The following is a 20,415-nucleotide window of genomic DNA, read 5'->3' on the forward strand; positions in this document are numbered from 1 at the left end:
CAGCTTCAGTAGATGAACATGAAACAAAACTCTGTTTTCTCACTTGCCAGTAAACAGGACAACCATTTAGGAACATCATGTAACCAGAAGTGCTTTTACGTGACTTCTTGTCGCTCGCCCAGTCAGCGTCGGCAAAACAAATCAACTTTGGTTGATCAGTGTGTGTTGGTTCTAGCAATAACTTCATGTGTTTAGTGTGTTTTAGGTATTTCAACAACTTCTTAATGCATGACCAATGAAATTGTGTTGCCTTACCTACGTGTCGTGATAAAAGATTAACACTAAGTGCGATGTCAGGTCTGGTCCAACTACTAATGTATAATAGTGAACCAATGACTGAACGATAAAGTGTTTGATCCTCGAACTCAGGACTTGGTTCATGTGTTAAGTTGTGAAAATCTGTTTGCATGGGTGTCTTTGTTGTGCTAGCATCTTTCATGTTGCAATGATGTAGAATGTGGTCAATTTTCTCCTCTTGTGAAAGACTAAACCCCTTCTGTGTCTTTTCAATTTGAACACCTAAATAAGTGCTAATGTGTCCTAAAGATTTTAGTGTGAAGTATCTCTGCAAACTTTTAGCAAAAATCTCACTCATTTTCTTATTTGGACCAATATAAACAATATCATCAACATAAACAAGAATTATCTCATATGCATTGTTAGATCTTTTTGTGAACACGCATTCATCAGTTTCGGACTTAATAAAGCCCATTGAATTTAGTTTGTCAGTAAGACATAAATACCACATTAAACCTGACTGTTTCAGACCATAAAGACTTTTGTTCAGGAACCAGGTATCCCCTTCTTGCTTTCGGAATCCTGGAGGGCTTCTCACGTAGATCTCTTCATCTAGGTCTGCATGTAGATAAGCTGTGTCCACATCAAATTGGAAAACTTCTAAACCAAGAATAGTTGCAGTGGTTAAAGCAATTTTTACACTTTCAGTTCTGACTGTTGGTGAGTAAGTGTTTGTGTAGTCCTCAGGATAACGTTGAGCGAAACCCTGAGCTACCAGTCTGGCTTTGTATAAAGACTCACCATTCGGTTTCTTCTTGATTCTGTAGACCCATCGGGTGCCAATGACTTTCTTGTTTGCTGGAGGTTTTGCAGGTGTGAATACATTAAGTTTCTTCAAACTGTCCATTTCATCCTGCATTGCATCATACCACTTGTCTTGTTCTGAATCAGGAAGCTGTTTGATTTGTGTGAATGTCTCTGGAGGAAGAGTAACGTTGCAAATCAAAGGTACTGGTGTTTTTGTCAGTTGCCATGAATAACGTTGTGGAGGGATTCCTTTTGTGGCCCTCTTGGAGCGTCTAGGAACAACAGACCAGTCTTCTTCTTCTTCATCATCATCATCCTCGTCCTCACGTTCGTCGCTAGCATCAGCATCCGCGGGTTGCGAAGACGGAACATCAGGTTGTGAAGAACTGGTAGAAGGAACATCTGCCTGCGAATTGTCATCAGGCTGCGTGGCATCTGGAACACCATCTCTAGGAAAATAAACTTCAGGATCATTGGAATGAATCCTGGACCAGTCAATATCTTCCTCAAAATTAGCAGATTGTGAAATGACAATCACATGTTTAGTATCAATGAATTTGTACCATTTTGAATTATCATCAATACCCATAAATCTCAGTCTCTTTGCTACTGTACCTCCCTTTCTTCTTTGACTTAAGGGAGTGTTCACCATAGCATATGAACCAAAAATGTGGAGGTTCTTGAGATCAGGCTTGTAGCCATACAGCATGTAGAAAGGAGTTTGATTGATTACACTGCTCCAAGTACGGTTGACAATGTAATTTGCATATTTGATTGCTTCACCCCAGTATGCGTTACTGAGATTGGCATCTTCTAGAAGACAACGCATCATGGTTTGTAGAACCCCTTGTCTTCTTTCTACGACTCCGTTATGAGCCGGTGTATATGGAGCAGATGTCTGATGAAGAATTCCATTCTTACGCATCCAGTCCTGGAAACGCTGAGACATGAATTCTGCACCACGGTCACTCTGGATTCTGGCGATGCGAACTTGGTATTGTGTAGAAACAAACGCTGCAAAGTCTTTAAAGATCTGAAAGGTCTCAGATTTCTCTCTCATAGGATATACAAATCCATATCTAGAATGATTATCTACAATTGTTAAAAAATACTTTCTGCCACCAAGTGTTGGTGGGAAAGGACCCACTATGTCAGTGTGTACCAAATCAAAAATGCGTGTTGACCGGCGTGTAGCGTGTTTGGGAATTGCAGCCGCCTTGGATTTAGCCTTTTTGCAAACCGCACAATCCAAAAACACCTTACACCCCTTTAGATCCAAACCTTTTGCGAACTCCGGCATCTTTCTAAGAACACGGAAACTGGCATGCCCCAATCTTCTGTGCCACTTGTGAATACACCTGGAATGCAAAGGTTTACCAGTTAGTGAATTCTCAACATTAACAGTTTCATGAGGACCCTCAGGCTTGCTCTGAGCAATCTGTTTTTGTTTTCTTTGTTTGTTGGCTTTAGGAGCCTTTGGCACAGTAACGCTTTCTCTCTCTGGGACAACTCTCTCTGGGTCTGCGTTGTGCCTTTTTGGAGTTTGCATACTTGCCTGTGCTTGCCCTTTAGGCTTTGGCTTTAAGTAATAAACACCACCAATCAGCATGGTTTCAGCAACAATATCACCATCTTTAACTAAGTAACTTGCTTTTTCGAGGTGGTGAACCTGGAACTTTAACTCTCTAGACAAGTGACTTTGACTAAGCAAATTACTGGTTGCTGAAGGTATGTAATAAACATCAGGGATGTGTGTATCGAGCTCTTCAATGTAAACAGTTCCTTTTCCCATAACCTTGCAAGTGTGGTTGGTGAAGGAATACAGTTCTCGATACTCGGGCTCTGGTTCGCCCATCTCTGTGAAAAGTTCCCTTCTGTGGGTAACGTGCACAGCTGCTCCACTGTCTAAAGTCCACAAAAGACGTCTGTCGAACTTTGGATCAGGTTGTGGAACGTTGGTTATGGCCAGTGTTGCAAGCGGAGCTTGTGGATCACGCCTTGGACCACGACGACCTTGTCTTCCGCCTCTACCTCTGCCTCTGGAATCTGTTCCTCTGGGCTGGTACGTGGCGGGAGCTGGAACTCGTTGGGGACAATCCCGGGTGTCATGTCCCACACGGTTGCAGGTGTAGCATTTTGGCATCCTTGGAGCGTAGCCTCTTCCTCGGAAGGGACGTCTGGCTGGAGCCTTTGGTGCTGGAGGCCGTTGCAGATGTGGGGTAGCTAACCTGATAGCTTCGTCTTCCACTAAAAGTCTGCAAACGTGGTTAACTGTGCGTTGAGCAATAGGCACGTAGTTAATCTTTGCAACAGCATCTTTCCATTCATAATTCAATGAGTTAATGATGATGCTAATCATTTGGATATCATCGATTACATGGCCATTTTGTCTCAATTCACTTCTCATTCTTTTCAGTTTGGTCAAATGTCCACCAATTCGTTCACCAGGTTTCAACTTCGAACCATGGAACTCAGACATGAGCAAACATGAAGATTCAATTGAAACGGGCCTGTAGCAATCTTCCAAAATAGCCCATATTTCTTGGGCAGTTGCATCAGGTGGAAAGATACCTTGGATCTCAATTTCCATTGACATGAGTAAAGTCGTGATAGCTCTGTTTTCGAGATCTCTTATCGCAGGTGTCCAGGGCTGACGGGGAGGATTAAAAACCATGGAATATGTGCCTTCTCTTCGAAGCAAGAGCGCAATTTCACTGACCCAGGCTTTATAATTCTCTCCTGACTCCTTTAATTTGGACTCACCAGTCAAGGGGGTGACTGTGAATACCTGCTGAGGAATGATTTGTTGCTCTGGTTGCAAAGCTGGTTGTTGAACCAGGGGATGCTGGGGTTGCATCATTGGCCTTTGCGTGGCAACATCAAATTGGCTTCCTCGAATTCGCCTTTGGCTTTGCCTTTTTCCATCTAGGGAGAATTCCACACCGCCAGGGGGTGTTGAAGACTTAACCTCTGGAGACAAAGTTTTGGCTTCTAAAGGACTCATAGACATATCTCTGAAAATCTGGTCCAATTGCTTAATCTTTTGCTGTAATAATTTTTCTCCGCCAGCAGATGGCAGTGCAGCTTCACTTTTTGGCTGCCTCTCCTTTCTATACGTATGCTGAAGTTCAATGGGCTCAAAGGGACCACGTGACCTTGGTGACGTGTACATGTCTCTTTGTTCTAATTGACCAGTGAACTCTGTGGGGTGTGTCTTAGGCTGTTGTTTTGAAGAAGACAAGATGGCGTCCTCAGACATTTTGGGAGTGGGGGAGCTTCTTCTACTTCGCCTTATCTCTTCAAAACACACTCTCGCCTCCCTAGCATATTTTTCTAAACGTTCTATTTGATATAGATAGCTTTGCATTTCTTGCTCATCTGGGGAGATGTCATAAACTTTGCTTTCTGCGTGGGAGGATTTTAACTCTGCCGGCAGTTGCCATTCATCAATCGTTTGATAATCTGCGAGGGTCTGGGAATGGAGTGGCTCTGGCAGAGTGGGAAGTTTTGGCTTGGCCCCCAAAAATTCATAATCTCCTGGAGATATTTTAGAAGGAGGAACCACTGACCTCGTTTCGTGGATGTCGCGTCCTGTAGCTCCTTCTCCCATGTTTGGCTCGGCACCTGAAGGAATTTGTTGTTCCTGAAGCACGTTTTGATCTTGCTTCTCTGTGTCCGAGGGAGCCTCCTTGTCAGAGGAAGCTGATCCATCTGTGCTTGCCCCATCTTTCTTTTTCTTTTTTTTCTTTTTCTCCGACATTGCTAATTAGGCTTAGTCGGTTATCTTTACATAGCATGAAGGGAAAATACAGCCATAAATTGTAACCATCTCAGCTGGTATCATCAAAAGCCAAACTCTGCATACCAAGTTGTCAGGGGAAAAAACACCCTGTTGGAGATCGATGGACCGTGGCTGATTCCCTTCCGCATATCTTTTGAGATATTTAGAAAAGAAATAGTCTTTAAGAAAATATTCTAATTAATAAACAAACTTTAATAATAAAATAATAAAAGTAAATGAAACAGAAAATAACTAATTGGTTACATTTTGATAATGAAAGCTACGTTTGCCAAAGTTGGCTGCCGAACAAAGAAGAGAGGAATTTGGAATGTGTAACGCGTGCGCAATAAATCACTTTCAGATAAGAACCTTTTTTTGTTTTATGACCTGCGCAATAAAGCTTTCTTAGTTTAACTCTTGAGTGTCAGTTTAGGCAGTTCAGGCTTAGCAAACTTTTTAACATCGTGACATCCCCCTCTTTTCCTGAGGGGTTTTTTTCAAACCGCTGGATAGGTGATTTATGCTATCCTAGCAGCTTGTTACTCAAACACGGGGCTGGCGTTCCCGAGGGAGCATCCTCCAAGGCCAGCAGCGCCACCAGAAGCCACTATTGTTCTTCATATATTGTGTAGATAAGTACTCTATTGCATAATAAAAAATAAAAAGTAAAAAAGTAAAAAAAAACGTTCATAACAGTAAATATAACTTTCTATTATTGCATAAAAAACAATTTCATTTCCAGGTTTTTTAATCTAACCATTGGTAAAACAAATCCCATACTCTATAAAATTGCTCATCCTCTAATTCTCTAATTTCAAATGTAAGCTTACTCATTTCAGCACATTCCATTATTTGCTGAATAATTTCCTCCTGTGTTGGTAATTTCTCATTTTTCCAATTTTTGGCAAATACAATTCTGGCAGCTGTTAAAACATTTATAATCAGATATTTCAGGTCCTTGTTGTATGTTTCTGGTATTATTCCCAATAGGAAGAGTTCTGGTTTTAAGTCTATGTGTTTATGTATCATTTTCTCCAGCCACATGTGGATTATAGTCCAGTATCTTTTAGCTTCAATACAAGTCCACCACATGTGGTAATATGTGCCCGGCGTCTGATGACATTTCCAGCATTTTTCGGATTTATTCTTAGACATTCTTGCTATTCTCATTGGGGGTAAGTGCCACCTGTAAAACATCTTATACAAATTCTCTTTATATGCAGTTGACATTGTCATTTTACAGTTTTGAGTCCACAGTTTTTGCCATTTTTCTAAATCAATCCCATGCCCAAAGTTTTTCCCCAAGCTAACATAGTTTCTTTGACTTGTTCTTCCTATAATTTCACCTCTAAAGGTAGGCATAGAGTTTTTAAATTACTTTTTCATCGTTACCTGTTAAGATTTTATCTAGTTCAGTCATTTTATCATAAAAACCCTCCTTTTTTCTATCCTCATTGTATCTAGAATGTATTTGCACATATGAATACCAATTAACTTCAATACCTTCCTGCTTCAATTCTTGTATAGATTTGTGTTCACCCTCTGTATTTAATAATTCAACATATCTAACTGTTTGTTCCTTTTTATATATTATTGAATACGAAAAAGCTTCAATGGTTGACTGGAATTTTTAAATAATGTAACCTCTTAACCTTCTTCCAGTTTAATAACAAAGCCTCTCTTATATAGTGCTTTCTAAAATAACCTTGTTCTTTAGTTCCCTTATACCATAAAAATGCATGCCATACCAACAACAAGTCATGGCCCTCTTGGTTCAAAAGCCTAACATTTCTTAATATTATCCATTCCTTGATCCACATCAGACTAGTTGCCTGATAATATAGCTCGCAGTCAGGTAGGCCAACCCTCTTCTTGATTTAGCATCTTGCAGCACTTTGCATTTTATTCTTACTTTTTTCCCCTGCCATATAAATTTCGATACCATTTTATTTAGATCTTCAAAATAGTCTTTCCCCAACCTAATTGGGATAGTCTGAAACAAGCATAGGATTCTAGGTGGAATGTTCATTTTAATTGTTGAGATTCTCCCAATCATTGATAGTTGAAGATTTTCCCATTTCACCAAATCTGTTGCAATTTGTTGTTTCAATCTAAGATAATTGTCTTCTTTAAGGGTACTACATCTAGCTGTTAGAGAAATCCCCAAATATTTAACCTTCTTTGTAATTTGCATTTCCAAAATTTCCACCAATTCTTCTTTTTGTTTTGATGGTATATTTTTTGTCAAAATCTTTGTTTTATCTTTGTTTATTTTCAAGCCTGCCACTTTTCCATACTCCTTGATTTTTCCTATCAATTTAGGTGCAGATTCAAGTGGTTCCTCAAGAATGAAGAATGCTTGCAACTTATATTCTTCTTTTTTAATAGTCATTCCCTTTATTTCTTCCTCTTCTCTAATCCTTCTATTTAAGACTTCTAATGTTTAGACAAAAAGTAGCGGTGATAGTGGGCAGCCTTGTCTCGTACCTCTTTTTATTTCAATAGGATCTGTCAGTTCTCCATTTATCATTATCTTAGCAGTTTGTTTGCAATATACTGTTTGTATAGCTTGAATAACATTCTTGCCAAAGTTCATTTGTTCCATTTGTTGTATCATAAATAGCCAGTTCACATTATCAAAGGCCTTCTGCACATCGAGAAACATCAAAGCCATTTGTTTTTCAGGGTGGGTCTCATAATATTCCAGAGTATCCAAAATCGTTCTTATATTATCTCTAATTTGTCTCTTTGGTAGAAAACCATTTTGGTCTTGGTGGATAAACCCATTTAAATATTTCGCTTAGTTGTTGTATTATCTTGGCCTCTCTGTCCTTTCTCAATTTATATGCCAACCATCTACCTGGTTTATTTGCATTTTCAAAATAATTCTGTTTAGCTCCTCTAATTTTTTGTGCCAGTTCCTCCTTTTCCAATAAGTCCATTTTGTGTTTAATTGTATCCATTTTTATTTTAATGTCTTTCTTTTGTGGAAATTCCTGTAGTTCTTTTTCCAGTATTCTATTTTCTAAATCCTTAGATATTTTTCTTTTCTTTGAATTTCTCATTCTTGTATAGTCTATTATCAGACCTCTAGAAAAGGCCTTCATTGTGTCCAAAAGGTTTTGTAAGGACGTATCTTCTTTTTTATTTCATTTAAAGAAGAAAGTCAATTCTTTTCCCATTTTCTTTCTACTCATCTTCCTAATGTATTTTCTCTCTTTCCTTTCATGGTTCAATCCAGTTGCAATAAACTGTAAGAGAAAAGAGGGAGATAGAAAGAGAAAAGAAAGGAGGGATAGAGAGGAAAGCGTGTAGTGATTAAGTAGAAAAAATAGGCAGAAAGGTCGGAATTAAGGTAAAGAGGATATAAAAAGTGAGGTAAGAAATAAAGGAAGAAAGGGCAAAGAGGCAATCTATAAAAATAAGGGTAGATGCAAGAAGAGGAAGAAAAAAGAAAAATCTATATTTTAAAAAAATAAAAAGGCAAGCACAAATAAAAAAATTTACTCAACGCTTTAAAGCTTCAAGGCTTCCAAAAAAAAAAGGGGGGGGGGATGAAGTGGAATGAAATACAGCAGCAGCAGCAACAACAACAACAACAAAAAGAATCATCACATCCCAGGCAAAATAATATAACCACTGGTTGCCAAAAACATCAAGGTGTTTCCCCCCTCCCCCTTCTTGATGTAGAGCAAACAGCTGTGATTCTTGCTTCTTATCAGGTCTTAACCTCGAGTAAGAGAGTTTTTCTCTAAATAATTCCAGCAGTAAGGTTTGGTAGCATTGGTAACATTGTTTCAAGATCCACCAGATGGCAGTCTTTGTATCTAGTCCCTAGCCCCTTAAAGCTCTGCCTTTAAGAAGAAATATTCAAAAAGAAAAGAAAAAAGAACCAGGGGCTACGGAAATAAGAAGAAAAGGGAAAAAAGGAAAGGAATCTTTAAGAGAATAGTCCCAGCCAAATCACTTCCAAAAAACAAAAAGTTAAATGCAAAGAGAAAGCTTCAACAACGAATCCACATTTTGTAACAAGAGTCCAGTCTGGAAGGGGGAAAAAACAACAACGGACGGTTTCAATTAACCCTGTTCAGACCCGCTGCTAGTTCTCTGGTTATACTCTATTTTCCTTACATCTCCAAGATTAGGGTGTTCTCTTTACAATTAAAAAAAAAAACCCTTTATAGGTAGTCTCACCAAAAACGGCATGCTTCTTTCTCTCCTTTCTCGCTCTCCTGCTCTTGCTTTGGGGAGCTGTCAGCAGCTTCGGCAGCCTAAGGGCTGGCTCTTAATCGCCGGCAAAAGGGGTTTTTTTCCGAGTCTCCAGAGACTTTGCGGATGTCTCTGGATCCCCCAGGTTTTCCCCTACCTCCTGCCGTCTCTTCGGGATGGCTTGGGTCCAATGGACCGTCCAGGCGATCCGGATTACGCGGCTACTCCGGAGTGACCAGAAAGCCGTGGTAGTGCTGCGACGCGTAGCTCCTCCCCCGCTATTCCATTATTCTGGGCTTCTTCTAGAGTACCTGTGGAAGGAGGAGCACCTGGAGAAGTGATGCCAGTGGCGTACCTGTCCCATGCCTTGCTGATGGCTGGGAGTGGAAGGGGGAGCCCCCTAGTACCCCAGAGCCTTCCTGCCTGTGCTTCTCCCCACTCTCCATTAGGCATGGACAGACTTCCCAGGCCCCACATGTCCTTGAGGCTAAGACTAATGACAGCGCTGACCAGGCCTGAATGAACCTTCAGAATTCAGGGCCAGGTTGCCTCCCTGTTAGGGCACCTGGCAACACTGAGCTTGGAGTTCCTGCCTGCTTGCTCCGTGAGTGTCCCTCGCCCCTTCCTTTCAGGTTAAAGTGGCCTTGGGGAGTTTGTGGTTCAGCATCTTGTGGGAATCCAGCCATTGCCTGGTGTGAGCCAAGGGTTGACATCAGAATCCTTCGCTTTGCAAAGCCCACGGATGCTGTGTGATGATCAGAATGGGGTTTCATGAGCCTGGTTCCAGCTATTTGTGAATACGTCACTCCAGCCTGCCAGACAGCCAGCTAGTTGGGTCTAGATGATCTGAGTGTTGTCTCTTTTTCAGATTGACCCCTGGGCTGGACAGGCGTAAACAAATCAAACGCTGCTCCAGGCAGCAGCTGTAGAAACAGAGCAGCCCAGTTCTTCTGCCTGCTTTGGGCTTCCCATGAAGCCTGCTTTTGCCTGTCCAAGGAGACTTCTGCCTACTGTGGCCAAGCCTTGTGGTGGGCGTGAGTCTAAGCCAGGCTTATGAAGCTCCAAGCCAAAGGCGATCTGAGGACAGGCTGCCTTTCTCTCCCACTGGCCACTGGAGTGTAGACGAGCCACAGAAGAGAACCTCCCTGGCCAACAGTTGAACTCCAGGCTCCTGCCGTTCTCTGTGCTTGGCTGTGTTTGTTTGCAGGCATTTCATGAACTGGCGAGGTTACATCATCAGTGCTCTGTGCCCTGATGAGGTTAGGAAACCTCATCAGGGCACAGAGCACTGATGATGTAACCTTGCCAGCTCATGAAATATCTGCATGCAGACACCAAGGACTCCAGGATTAATGACCCCTTCAGCTTCCCTGGGACACCTGAACCCTTTCACCTGGTGGGAACCTGGGAGGGGTTTTCTCTGCAGATGCAGCCCACCCTTCTTTGTAGCCCACTCACTTTTCTGAAACAGAGAAGTCCTCAGTTCACGAAAGACTCCAACCACCGAGAAGGAGGAGGCCTCATGAAGCCTCCTCCTGGGACAATCGGCAGGAGCACCTGAGAGGCGAATGGCCACAGCTGGAGGCCTGGGAGGAGGCCTGAAGGGGGATTCCCTGCATAAGCTGAGCATGTTTGGCCTTGAAAAAGGACAAGGGGGGGGGGAATAAAATAACCATTTCAATATTAGCTGTTCACATTTATTACAGCCACCTTCTCCAACAGACTCTGACTGGCTTGCAATAGAATGTTAAACCATAAACAGCTCCCTACCCCAGACCAAAAGCAGTCATTAAAACACAGCTTAAAAGCCACCACCATCCCCACAGATAAGCTCACCCCAGAGAACCCTACAGAAGATGGGCCCTGCCGGCTCTCTCTGACTCCAGAAAGCAATGGATCCCAGTTACAGAGAAGCAGCTTTCAGACCAAATCTCAGGAGTATTAAATAGAGATCACAATCCTATTTGAGACTTTTACCCAGGCACAAAAGGGAACTGGGCCCTGTGGGGGATAAACTGGATGGAGGAGGCAGAACACTCTTCTCTGTGGAGCAGGGCTGCTGACAGGCACCTCCATCTGACTCCAAGAAGGGGGGTCCCAAGGGGCTCGAGGGAAACTTGGGGCAACAGGTGGGGCTTCCTGGACAGAAAATCTCACAAAGGCAAAGGTAGCTTCCTCAGCATATGGATTTGCCCAGTGATTCTCTGTACACAGATTTCTTCCACTTTGCCATGACACAGGGTGGGCATACACATGCACTCACACACAGGCCTCCAGCGGGCTCCTCTGCCCTTGGCCCCCTTTCTGGGTCTTGGCAGAGGGTGAGGAATGCCCACTCACCCAAGGAGCAGCCCCTCCCACCTTCTGCCTACTGGGCTGGTGACGTCATCTGTGCTCTCCCTGCAGAAAGGAACAGGCCCTGCCTTCCACCCAGATAATCTGGGGCAGCCAGAGGGTTTGGGGAGGTTGCTGGGGGGGGAGAGGGAATAGGCAGCTGAGAGGAGTTGAGTGGGTGCTTGGCCAGCTCAGAAGACGGCAGGCCAGGGGGACCTCACTGTCCTTGCAACTGGACTAGAGGCTGCTAAGCTTCCCCAGAAAGGCTATTTCCACGATCCTTTTGCTGCTGCCAATAGGGGGCGGAAGGGCACCGGAACCTCTTCTAGAAGGCAGGCCCACTCGATCCTTTGGGGGGAGGCTGTGCTTGCTGGTGGTGGGGGAGCTTCTCCGATCTTAGGCCTGCTGAGCCTTCTGGGGCGGAGTCTTTCCCGCACAGAACTTTCGGCTGGGTCGCCTTGGGAGCGCTGCAAACCCGCTTCACGGAGGCGGGGAAGGCAGGTGACAAAAGTGCCTAACTGCATCTTTGGCCCGCGCTCGGGGAGGGAGGGGCGCCTGGCTGTCCTTCAGCTGCCAGAGGCTTTCCAGGCCTGCGGGATGGGTGGGTGCCTCTCTAGGACAGGAATGCGGGTGTTTGTGTGCACGTGCGTAGCGGGGAGGAGAGGTCTGTGTGGAACAAGAACCGCCCCAGCCCTTTGAGGAACCAGCTGCCCCCTCGCCGCTTGGGCCGGCCTCGTGCCCCTGCCTTGCCCAGCAGCCTCCGACTGTCCCTCGCCTTGCCTCTCTTTCCCCAGCTGGGCTGTTCGTGACCGATTACTTCACCCGGACACCCCGCAAGCTGAATGCCTTCCGCTCCTTCACCAGCCTGGAACTCTTCCATTTCCGCATCCCGGAGGACACGGCGGTGGCCGTCTGGAACCTGGTCACCTTCAAAGAGCAGGGCGGCACCCTCGGGGACCGATGCCCGGACCGCAGCATCACCGTGTGAGTCCAGGCGGGCGAGGGTGTTAGCCTGGCTGCGGGGCCTCCCAGGCTCTCTTCTCGCTGTAACGCTGCCATTTCTGTCCGGGGGCTCTTCAACCTTTCACCGGCCCCCATGCCCTCGCAGGAATGGCCGGGGCCTTCCTTGCAGGATTCGTGGGCCGCCCAAAGTTTTAGGCCCCGAGCTTCCAAAGACTCTGGAAACGGGAGTTTGCGCTGAGGGGAGGGAACCAGATGCTTGGTTTTGTTAATTGGTGGGGCAGATTAAAGGGTGGCAGAAGCAGCCCCGCCATCCTCTGCACCCCGTGAAGTGCCAGGACAGGGAAGGGGGCAGGGGAAGCTTTCCAGTCCCAAAGCAGAGAAATGGGAACTCTCCAGCTCCCCCCTCCTTCTCTTGCAGCCCCCTCCCACCAGGCACCCCTCCCCCAACCCAGGGCCCAGACTCTCCTGCTTCCAACTGTGGCCTTTGTCTCTCTGAGCAGGTATTTTCGCTCAGGAGCGCCACCGGTCATTAACCCGCTGGGCATGCACTTCCCCCGGGACACAGCTGTGCCCGGCTCCTTTGCCCTCACGCTCACCTGGACGCTGCCCAACCGGACCACCGGGGTCTTCAATATCACCAGCCCCCTGCCAGGGGACTGGTTCCTGGCTGCCCATTTGCCCAAAGAGCAGGGCAAGATCTCCGTCAAGGTGAGTGCAGGCAGCAGGAGGATCTGGGAGAGCCAGTCCCAGGGAGAGAGCAAGGGCAGGGCCCACACGAGAGGGGATGATGGAGATTGTGGCCCAGTTCATGGCCCCCGTGGAACGAAAAAGGCCAAAGAAGATGCGATGCTTGTAACCCCCTCCATAAAAGATGCCTGGGGAGGGAGAAGCCCCAGGAGAAGCCTTGGTCAGGGCAGGGGCAATTGGTATACGGGTGAGCCCCCTGACCCACTCCATTTGCTCCTCCATGGAGATAGCCCAGAATGAAGGCTTTGGGTGGGGAATGGGAGGCGGTTCTTTGCCCCTGCCTTTGAGGAGGGGCACAGGGATTACACGAGGGGTTCCTTGGGTGGGGAGAAGCCACAAGGAGGGCAGTGCATCACTCCTCTTTCAAGGGCAGCCACCAGCCCCTGGCTCTTGGGTGAGGCCCATGGAGCAGCTTCAGGCCTTCCTGCAAGGCTGGGCATACAGATGGGGGACAGCTGGCCTGGGTTGGGGGTCTTCTGACAGGGCCCCCTTCCCCCCACAGGGACTTGCAGAGGACTGCCAGTATCTCTTCCAGCCGCAGCTCATCGTCCAGCGCCTGGTGGGCATTGGGGTGCTGCACCCAGGCTATGAAACGGAGCACATCCTCTCCCCCCACAACCGGTCCCTGCTCTACAAGTGAGTGTCATGGCCAAGGAATGGGGCTTCTCTGGTGGTGTGGGGAGGGGCCATTCTGAGAGGGCCACAAGGGAATAATGGGGTGTCCCCAGGTGTTTCCGAGGTAGCATAAAATCCCAGGAGGGGACCAGGAAAGAGGGAGGGGGGCCTCCGTGAGGTAGAAACACCCCTTTCCTGCAGAGAAGGGATTGCAGGATCTGCTCCTTCCCACCCCATAGAGCCGCCTCCTTTGACTCTTCCCCATGTACCTTTGCCGAAGGGGCTTGAGGGATGCCCCCAAGAAGTTTGAATGAAGGAGGCTCCACTGATTCAGACGGGGGTCCCCAGTGATGCCCCCGCAGACCCAGGCAGGGCATCAGGTTCCCACCCGGCTCCCAGATCAAAAATAGTTGCCTGGAAAGACAACAATTTGGGGTCCGGGGTCCACTTTGTTGACAGCAAGAGGCCTGCTGGGAAAGTCATAATGTCACTGGGGGGGGGGAAGGGGGCTTCGGAAGGAAGGAAGGCTGAAGAAGTGGGAGCCCTCCCCCCCCAATGCTCCCAACATGCAGAGAAGACCGCCTGAAAGATCGGCCTGCCCGTCCTGGGCCTCCCCTGGGAGGGGCAGCCAAGATGAGCAGCTGCCCATCCTGACAGGGGGCAACGAGGTTCCTTTGTCCGCAGGGTCTTTGTCCCCAGCTACACCTCCAGGGTGCTTGTGCAGTTGCGAAGCTGCCACAGGGGCAACCAGAGTGTGCCAGGCTGCCCGCTGGGGCTGAAAGTGCGTGGCAAGGCCCCCCCTCTGCACAACTCCACAGCCGTGGACTGCCGAGAGCAGCTGTCCTGCCGCCTGGTGCTGGAGCGCCCCTTCTGGCAAAACTGGTACTTCATCCTGGTGGAGAAGCTTCTGCCGCTGCCTGACCGGATCAGCTTCCAGCTGGGGGTGCAGCTGAAGGGTGAGCTGGGCGCTCCAGGCCTCGAGGGACACCTGGGGACGTGGCAGGGAATGGGCAGCGCAGAATGGCTCTTGGGAGACTTTGTGGGACTGAGCAAGGCCACCTGGCGGGGGCGTTTCCTTGACCGAGGGTCCCTGGTTGTTCCCAGGAGATGGATGGGAAGTCCTCCAGGGCCCATCCAGCCCCTCCCCCCTCCAGGCAGCAGGTTGAGCATCAGGGACGGAGACCAAGAGGGGTTTGAGGGGGGGCATCTTGTTCTTTCCTGGGAGAAACCCGGGGAGGGTGGAGGGAGGAGGCTGCCCGTCCTTGTCCTGCAGAGACAGATGTGGGCAGAGGAGGCCTGGGCAGTGGGGGAGGGGTGCTGCCCCTCTGGCACTGCCAAGTGACAAAGCGCTTGATCTCCCTCCTCCCAGGTCAGGCACAGCGGCTTCAGGTGGGGTTGCCTGATGAGGGGAGGGAGGGAACCCCAAGGGCCTCAGTTGGCTCCCTTCTCTGTCCCTTATGTGAAAGGGATCCCTTGGCAGAAGGTTTCTCTGGGACTGGATCCAGGAACCCAAAGAGGGTCTCCCGGAGGAGAACAAAGGAGGCTGTCTTATTGAGGGGGGGAGGGCTGCTGGGGTGAGGGGTTGCTGGGAGGACCACCATCCAAATGTCCCCTTCCTGTCTTTGCAGACTGTTCCCGGACTGGCCTGGGGGAAGCCCAGCTACCTGCCTCCCATCTGAACATGCCTCACTCCTTCGGCTCCCCAGGGGGGCTGGCCCTGGCAGACCTCCTTTCCCCCTCCCTCCCCAGCAGCTCCCAGCCGCCAGCCCCCCCCACGCCCCCCAGAGGGGGGGACCACTGCTGGCCCACCCGGCCCACTCTGCGCAACGAGCTGGACACCTTCTCGGTGCACTTCTACATCTTCTTTGGGCCCAACGTGTCGGTGCCCCCCGACCGGCCAGCCATCTTTACCATCAACCTCCTGCCGGTGCTGGACAGTGGAGGGATCCTCAACCTGGAGCTGAAGCTGAATGTGGTGCGTCCTTTTGGTCAGTGGCTGTAGGCACAGAAGCAGCTGGGCGGCCAGGGGGTGGGAGCCCAGTGCCCAGGTGCAGGCAAGAGTGGCGAGACGGCCTCCATGACCGATTCCTTCCCACCCCCCTCTGCCCCAAAGGGAGCCCCGTGGTAGCAAGGGGCCAGAACTGAATGTGGGGACGAGGGGAGACATTGAAATGCAGCCTCGCCTCTCTTCCTTCAGTCTTCTCTGCGGGGGGAGAATGCCACCATCTTTGCCTGTCTGAACCACGAGGTGCCCTTGGCCTCAGGAGGGGACTCCTCAGTGACTTGCCAGACAGGTAAAGGCAGAAGCCCGTTCCCCACATCTGCAGGGACTCTCCTTGCAGGGGGCTTTTGCTGCACAGCCAGAGGGGCAGCCCTAGCAAGGCAGGCAGGCAAGCTGCCCTCAGCCGCTGCTTCTCCCCTGGCAGAGCTGCTGGCTGGGTTCCTGCTGTCCATCAATGCTGCCTCCCCCTTCACCCGACTGCGGATTCCCTACCCCCAGACGGGGAGCTGGTACCTGAGTCTGCGCTCGCTCTGCACCACGGACGGAAGGTAGGGCAGCCTGGCTGAGCAGAGAACAGAGAAGGCAAGCCCAGTTGGCCCGAGTTGCCCCTCTGCCTGGGGCTGCTTGGGGGGTGTGTGTGTTTCCCAGGCCACTCCTGTAGCTGGTGGTGAAGGACCCTCCCTGTCTGGGAAAACCTTCCCTTGGGAAGACCCTTAGTGGGTCAAAAATAGCATCCCAGCCGAAAGGTGGAGTGATCTCTTTTATTCACGCATAAGCAAAGGATCGGTTTCCCTCGAGGAGAAGGGGGCAATGGGGGGGGAGGGGATCACTTTACATACACTTTAAACAAATTGGGTTTGGATCGTGTTCTTCAGTTTCAATCATCAAATATCTAGAGAGGAGGCCCAGAAACTAAACACGTACCATGTATTATATCCCATAATATTCTTAGCATCGGTTGTTAATAGCTGACGGATTATTCAAGAGGGGGGATTTCACCACTATAATGAGTTTTTTAGTTGCTAAAGTTCACTTTTCTATACAATTCTCCGAGTTCTCTATTCCACGCAAATAATTTTTTCTTCCTTCAAAGAAACTGGAAACAACAAAGGTTGCTTCTCCCTGTTACCCAAAGTGGCCCCTTTCTTGCTCCCGTCAGTGGGAGGTCTGGCAGTTCTTGGGTGACATCACCCCCCCCCCCATACACCTGGAAGAGGCTCTGGATCGCCCCCACTACCTGCCTGTGCCCTGCCCCGCCTCTCAGGCTTGGCTCTTCTTCCACTGGCTGGCTGGGCATTTTCCCTCCGGGCAGCTGGGCCGGGTGCCTGGACTCCAGCGGCAGGTGGGATGCCATCAGGGTGCTCCCTCCCTCCCTGCAGGCCCTCGTCCTGTGGGAACGTGACCGCTGAGGTGTACCTGCGTGCCTTCCTCTCACCCTGCATCAACGACTGCGGCCCCTACGGCCAGTGCAAGCTTCTGCGCACCAACAACTACCTGTACGCAGCCTGCGAGTGCAAAGCGGGTGAGTGAGGGGGGGCGTTCCCACCTTGCCCTCTCTCCAGGGTGCTGCTCTTCCGACAACCGCCAGCCCCCACTGCCTGGTCACTCCTAGGTTTGGGGAGGGAGACCCCTACCAGAGGGTCCCTGGGGACGGGCTTTGGAATGCAGTGGGAGAGCACCCCCTCTCGGGGACCGTCCCTGATGCCAGTTCTTGCCCGCAGGCTGGAGCGGCTGGGGCTGCACTGACAATGCGGCCGCCTTCTCCTACGGCTTCCAGCTGCTCTCCACCCTCCTCCTCTGCCTGAGCAACCTCATGTTCGTCCCACCGGTGGCCATTGCAGTGCGGACCGGCTACCTGCTGGAGGCTGCTGTCTACATCTTCACCATGTTCTTCTCCACGGTGAGGGCTGCTGGGGATGCCCTCCCCCCTCAAGAAGGAGGGTCAGGGGGAGGGGGAGGGGAGGAAGGTGTTGCGGTCACTCGGGGTGGGGGAGGGTAGGAGGTTCTGACTCACCCTGGTGCCTCCTGCTCTGATTGCAAACTTTTCTATCTTGGTTTTCTGCCCCAGTGGCTTTAAACCAGGGATTAGTGTCAGAGCCACCTGGCCTCCTGGGTGGAAGGAGGGGGGCCTCCCAGCCTCTTGCTAGTTCTCAGTGACCCCCTTAGCTGGATGAGCCCCGAAGGAGCCCTGTAGCCCTCTGGGCCAAAGACTCTCTTACTGGCAAAGCTCCACCAGCAGCAGCCAGAATGGCCGGTCCAGCTGCCTGGCACGTCAGAAGAGGCGCCTCCTCCTCCTCCTCCTCTCTGGTCCAACTCTGAGTCCTAAGGAGGGTGGCTCTATATCCCGCCCCCCCCCCCCCGCCCCCGGCCTGCCACAAGAGCAGCCAGACCTTCCTGCAAGGTTACTCGGCTGCTCCCTCAGCCCCTCCCTGAGGCGGAGCCCCCTGCTTCATGCAATCTCTGGGGTCTCGCCTGGAATACAGCCCCAAGGGCCAGGAGGCAGGGCTGCTGGAGGGGCTGGCCCGGCTGGGGGCAAGCAATCAGGCCCCCTGCTGGTGCACTGACCCTTTCTGTCTCTGCCAGTTCTACCACGCCTGTGACCAGCCGGGCATCGTGGTCTTCTGCATCATGGACTACGACGTGCTGCAATTCTGCGACTTCTTGGGCTCCCTCATGTCCGTCTGGGTCACCGTCATCGCCATGGCCCGCCTACAGCCCGTCGTCAAACAGGTAGAGAGAAGGAAGGGGACAGGGCTCCCCAGGCTGGAAGCAGGCGGGGCCCCGGGAGCCGGGCCGGGAGTGCCCTGGGGGCCCTGGGCAGGAGCCATAGAGAGCCGATGATCCTGGCAGATTCTGGGGCAGGAAGCAGAGAACACGAGAGGCTCCACAGGGCCCTGCACGACAAAGCCTCAGCCGAGGAAACAGGGACCATCTTGGCAAAGGAGGAGGGCCCAAGGGACTCAGCCGGGAGGCCAGAGGCCACTTCCTCAAACGGGTCCATGAGCCCTCGGCCCAGCCTCCCTCACAGGGTTGTTGTGTGGGAAAGAGGGATCACTATGGATGCTGCCCAGGCTCCCACAGGAAAGGCAAGAAATTGTCATCATCTCAACTTTGACCTCCCTCTTCTCTCCCCTCCCCCCAAGAGTAAATGAACGCCCAGGGCAAGCACCCTCTCCCTGCACCGTTGTGCCAGTGTGCGTGGAATAGAGCCCATCGTCTCCTTCCCAGGGTCAGAAGGGGAAGGGGCTGTGGGGCCCTCCTCCCTTCCAGGAGAGCCCCAGCATCCTCCAGGCTCAGGCCCTGCAGGGCAGGACGAGGAGGAGCGCAGAGCTGGCATGCCAGCAAGGCAGCCCCAAGGCAGGGTTGGCAGGGGTGCTGCTGCTGCCAGCCACCTGTGGGGCTCAGGCCTCGCCTGCTGGGCTGGCCCTTCCACCGCAGGGAGAGCTCTGGAGGCCTGCCGATCTGGGGAGAGCGGAGGGCCTGGGGGGCCAGGACTGGCAGGGCACGGGGGCCACTCTGCCCAGCTCTCCTGAGACGGGGCTTCTGAGCCGGCAGACTGACCCCAGGAGGGACTCCCTCTGCTTCCCCGGGCAGGTGCTGTACCTGCTGGGAGCCATGCTCCTCTCCATGGCCCTGCAGCTGGACCGCCATGGCCTCTGGAACCTGCTGGGGCCCAGCCTCTTCGCCGTGGGCGTCATGGCCGTCACTTGGGTAAGGGCCCTGGGCCTCCCTCCTTTCCCCTGGGCCCCTAGCTGGGCTGCCTGGACCAGAGGCTCAGCTGCCCAGCCTGGTGGTGGGGCTTCCGGATGGAAAGCCCTTTGGACACTCAGCAAGGGCCCCGAACACCCTCAGTGAATCGGAGCGCCCCTCAAGAGGCACCTGGCTTTGGAGGGCACAGCCCCCTCCTGGCCCTGCAAAAAAGAGGGTCTCAGCCTAGGACGCCCCAGCCTCTCTCCCTCCAAGCCAGGCTGCCCACGGCTGCTCCCCTAAGCATGGGGGGGGGGGAGGCAGGAGGACTTGATTTCCAGCAAGCATTGTGGGCAGGGCTCCTGTGGCAGGGAGCACCAAGGGGACGGCAGGGCGGGGGTGGCCGGAGCTCCCCCTGAGACGCACAAGCAGCCACTCCTCGGCCAGGCTGCCCCCCCCAGGACTGGCTGCAACCTTCTTCCACCTGCAGACGGTTCGCAGCATCCGCCGTCGGCATTGCTACCCGCCCACCTGGCAGCGCTGGACCTTCTGCCTCCTGCCCGGAGCCCTGATTGCCGCCCTGGCCGTGCTGCTCTACGCTTTTGTGGAGACGGAGGAGAACTACTTCTACACCCACAGCATCTGGCACATGCTGATAGCGGGCAGCGTGGGCTTCTTGCTGCCACCCCAGGCCAAGGCAGAGGCATCCGGGCTGGAGGGACCCTTGCCTCGCCGGAAGGGCTGCGGCTACCAGCTCTGCATCAACGAGCAGGAGGAGCTCGGCCTGGTGGATCCGGGCAATGCTGGCACTGGCGTCTCCATCACCAGCGTCTGCACCAGCTGATGCAGGGCAAGGGCCTAGGGGACTTCAGATGGAAGGGTGGCCAGGATGAGAGCATCCCCCCCCCCACCAAGCCGGACCACTCTTGCTCTGGACTCTGTGCCAACTATGGACCCCTCCACTCTTGGCCCAGGGCCTCTGGTGCCAAGGGAGGGGAGACTGTCACGTGCCTACCTGCCTGGGTGCCCAGGG

The 20,415-nt window shown here is 51.2% G+C and overlaps 1 protein-coding gene across 1 annotated transcript in view; it reads left to right on the forward strand.

Moving 5' to 3' along the window:
* Positions 1 to 20,366, forward strand: part of TMEM8B (transmembrane protein 8B) — a 33,554-nt gene extending 13,188 nt beyond the window's left edge. Inside the window, exons 2-13 of the mRNA XM_081945157.1 lie at positions 12,163 to 12,352; positions 12,832 to 13,039; positions 13,581 to 13,714; positions 14,378 to 14,649; positions 15,322 to 15,668; positions 15,891 to 15,987; positions 16,120 to 16,243; positions 17,075 to 17,217; positions 17,417 to 17,595; positions 18,279 to 18,425; positions 19,290 to 19,406; positions 19,873 to 20,366. Of these exons, the coding sequence (XP_081801283.1) occupies positions 12,163 to 12,352; positions 12,832 to 13,039; positions 13,581 to 13,714; positions 14,378 to 14,649; positions 15,322 to 15,668; positions 15,891 to 15,987; positions 16,120 to 16,243; positions 17,075 to 17,217; positions 17,417 to 17,595; positions 18,279 to 18,425; positions 19,290 to 19,406; positions 19,873 to 20,226 (2,312 nt within the window). The 3' untranslated portion in view covers positions 20,227 to 20,366. The remainder of the gene's footprint in view (positions 1 to 12,162; positions 12,353 to 12,831; positions 13,040 to 13,580; positions 13,715 to 14,377; positions 14,650 to 15,321; positions 15,669 to 15,890; positions 15,988 to 16,119; positions 16,244 to 17,074; positions 17,218 to 17,416; positions 17,596 to 18,278; positions 18,426 to 19,289; positions 19,407 to 19,872) is intronic.
* Positions 20,367 to 20,415: the final 49 nt, after the last annotated feature.

This window comes from Natrix helvetica (genome assembly GCF_964273705.1).
Source record: "Natrix helvetica genome assembly, chromosome: 2".
NCBI classification, from domain to species: domain Eukaryota; kingdom Metazoa; phylum Chordata; class Lepidosauria; order Squamata; family Natricidae; genus Natrix; species Natrix helvetica.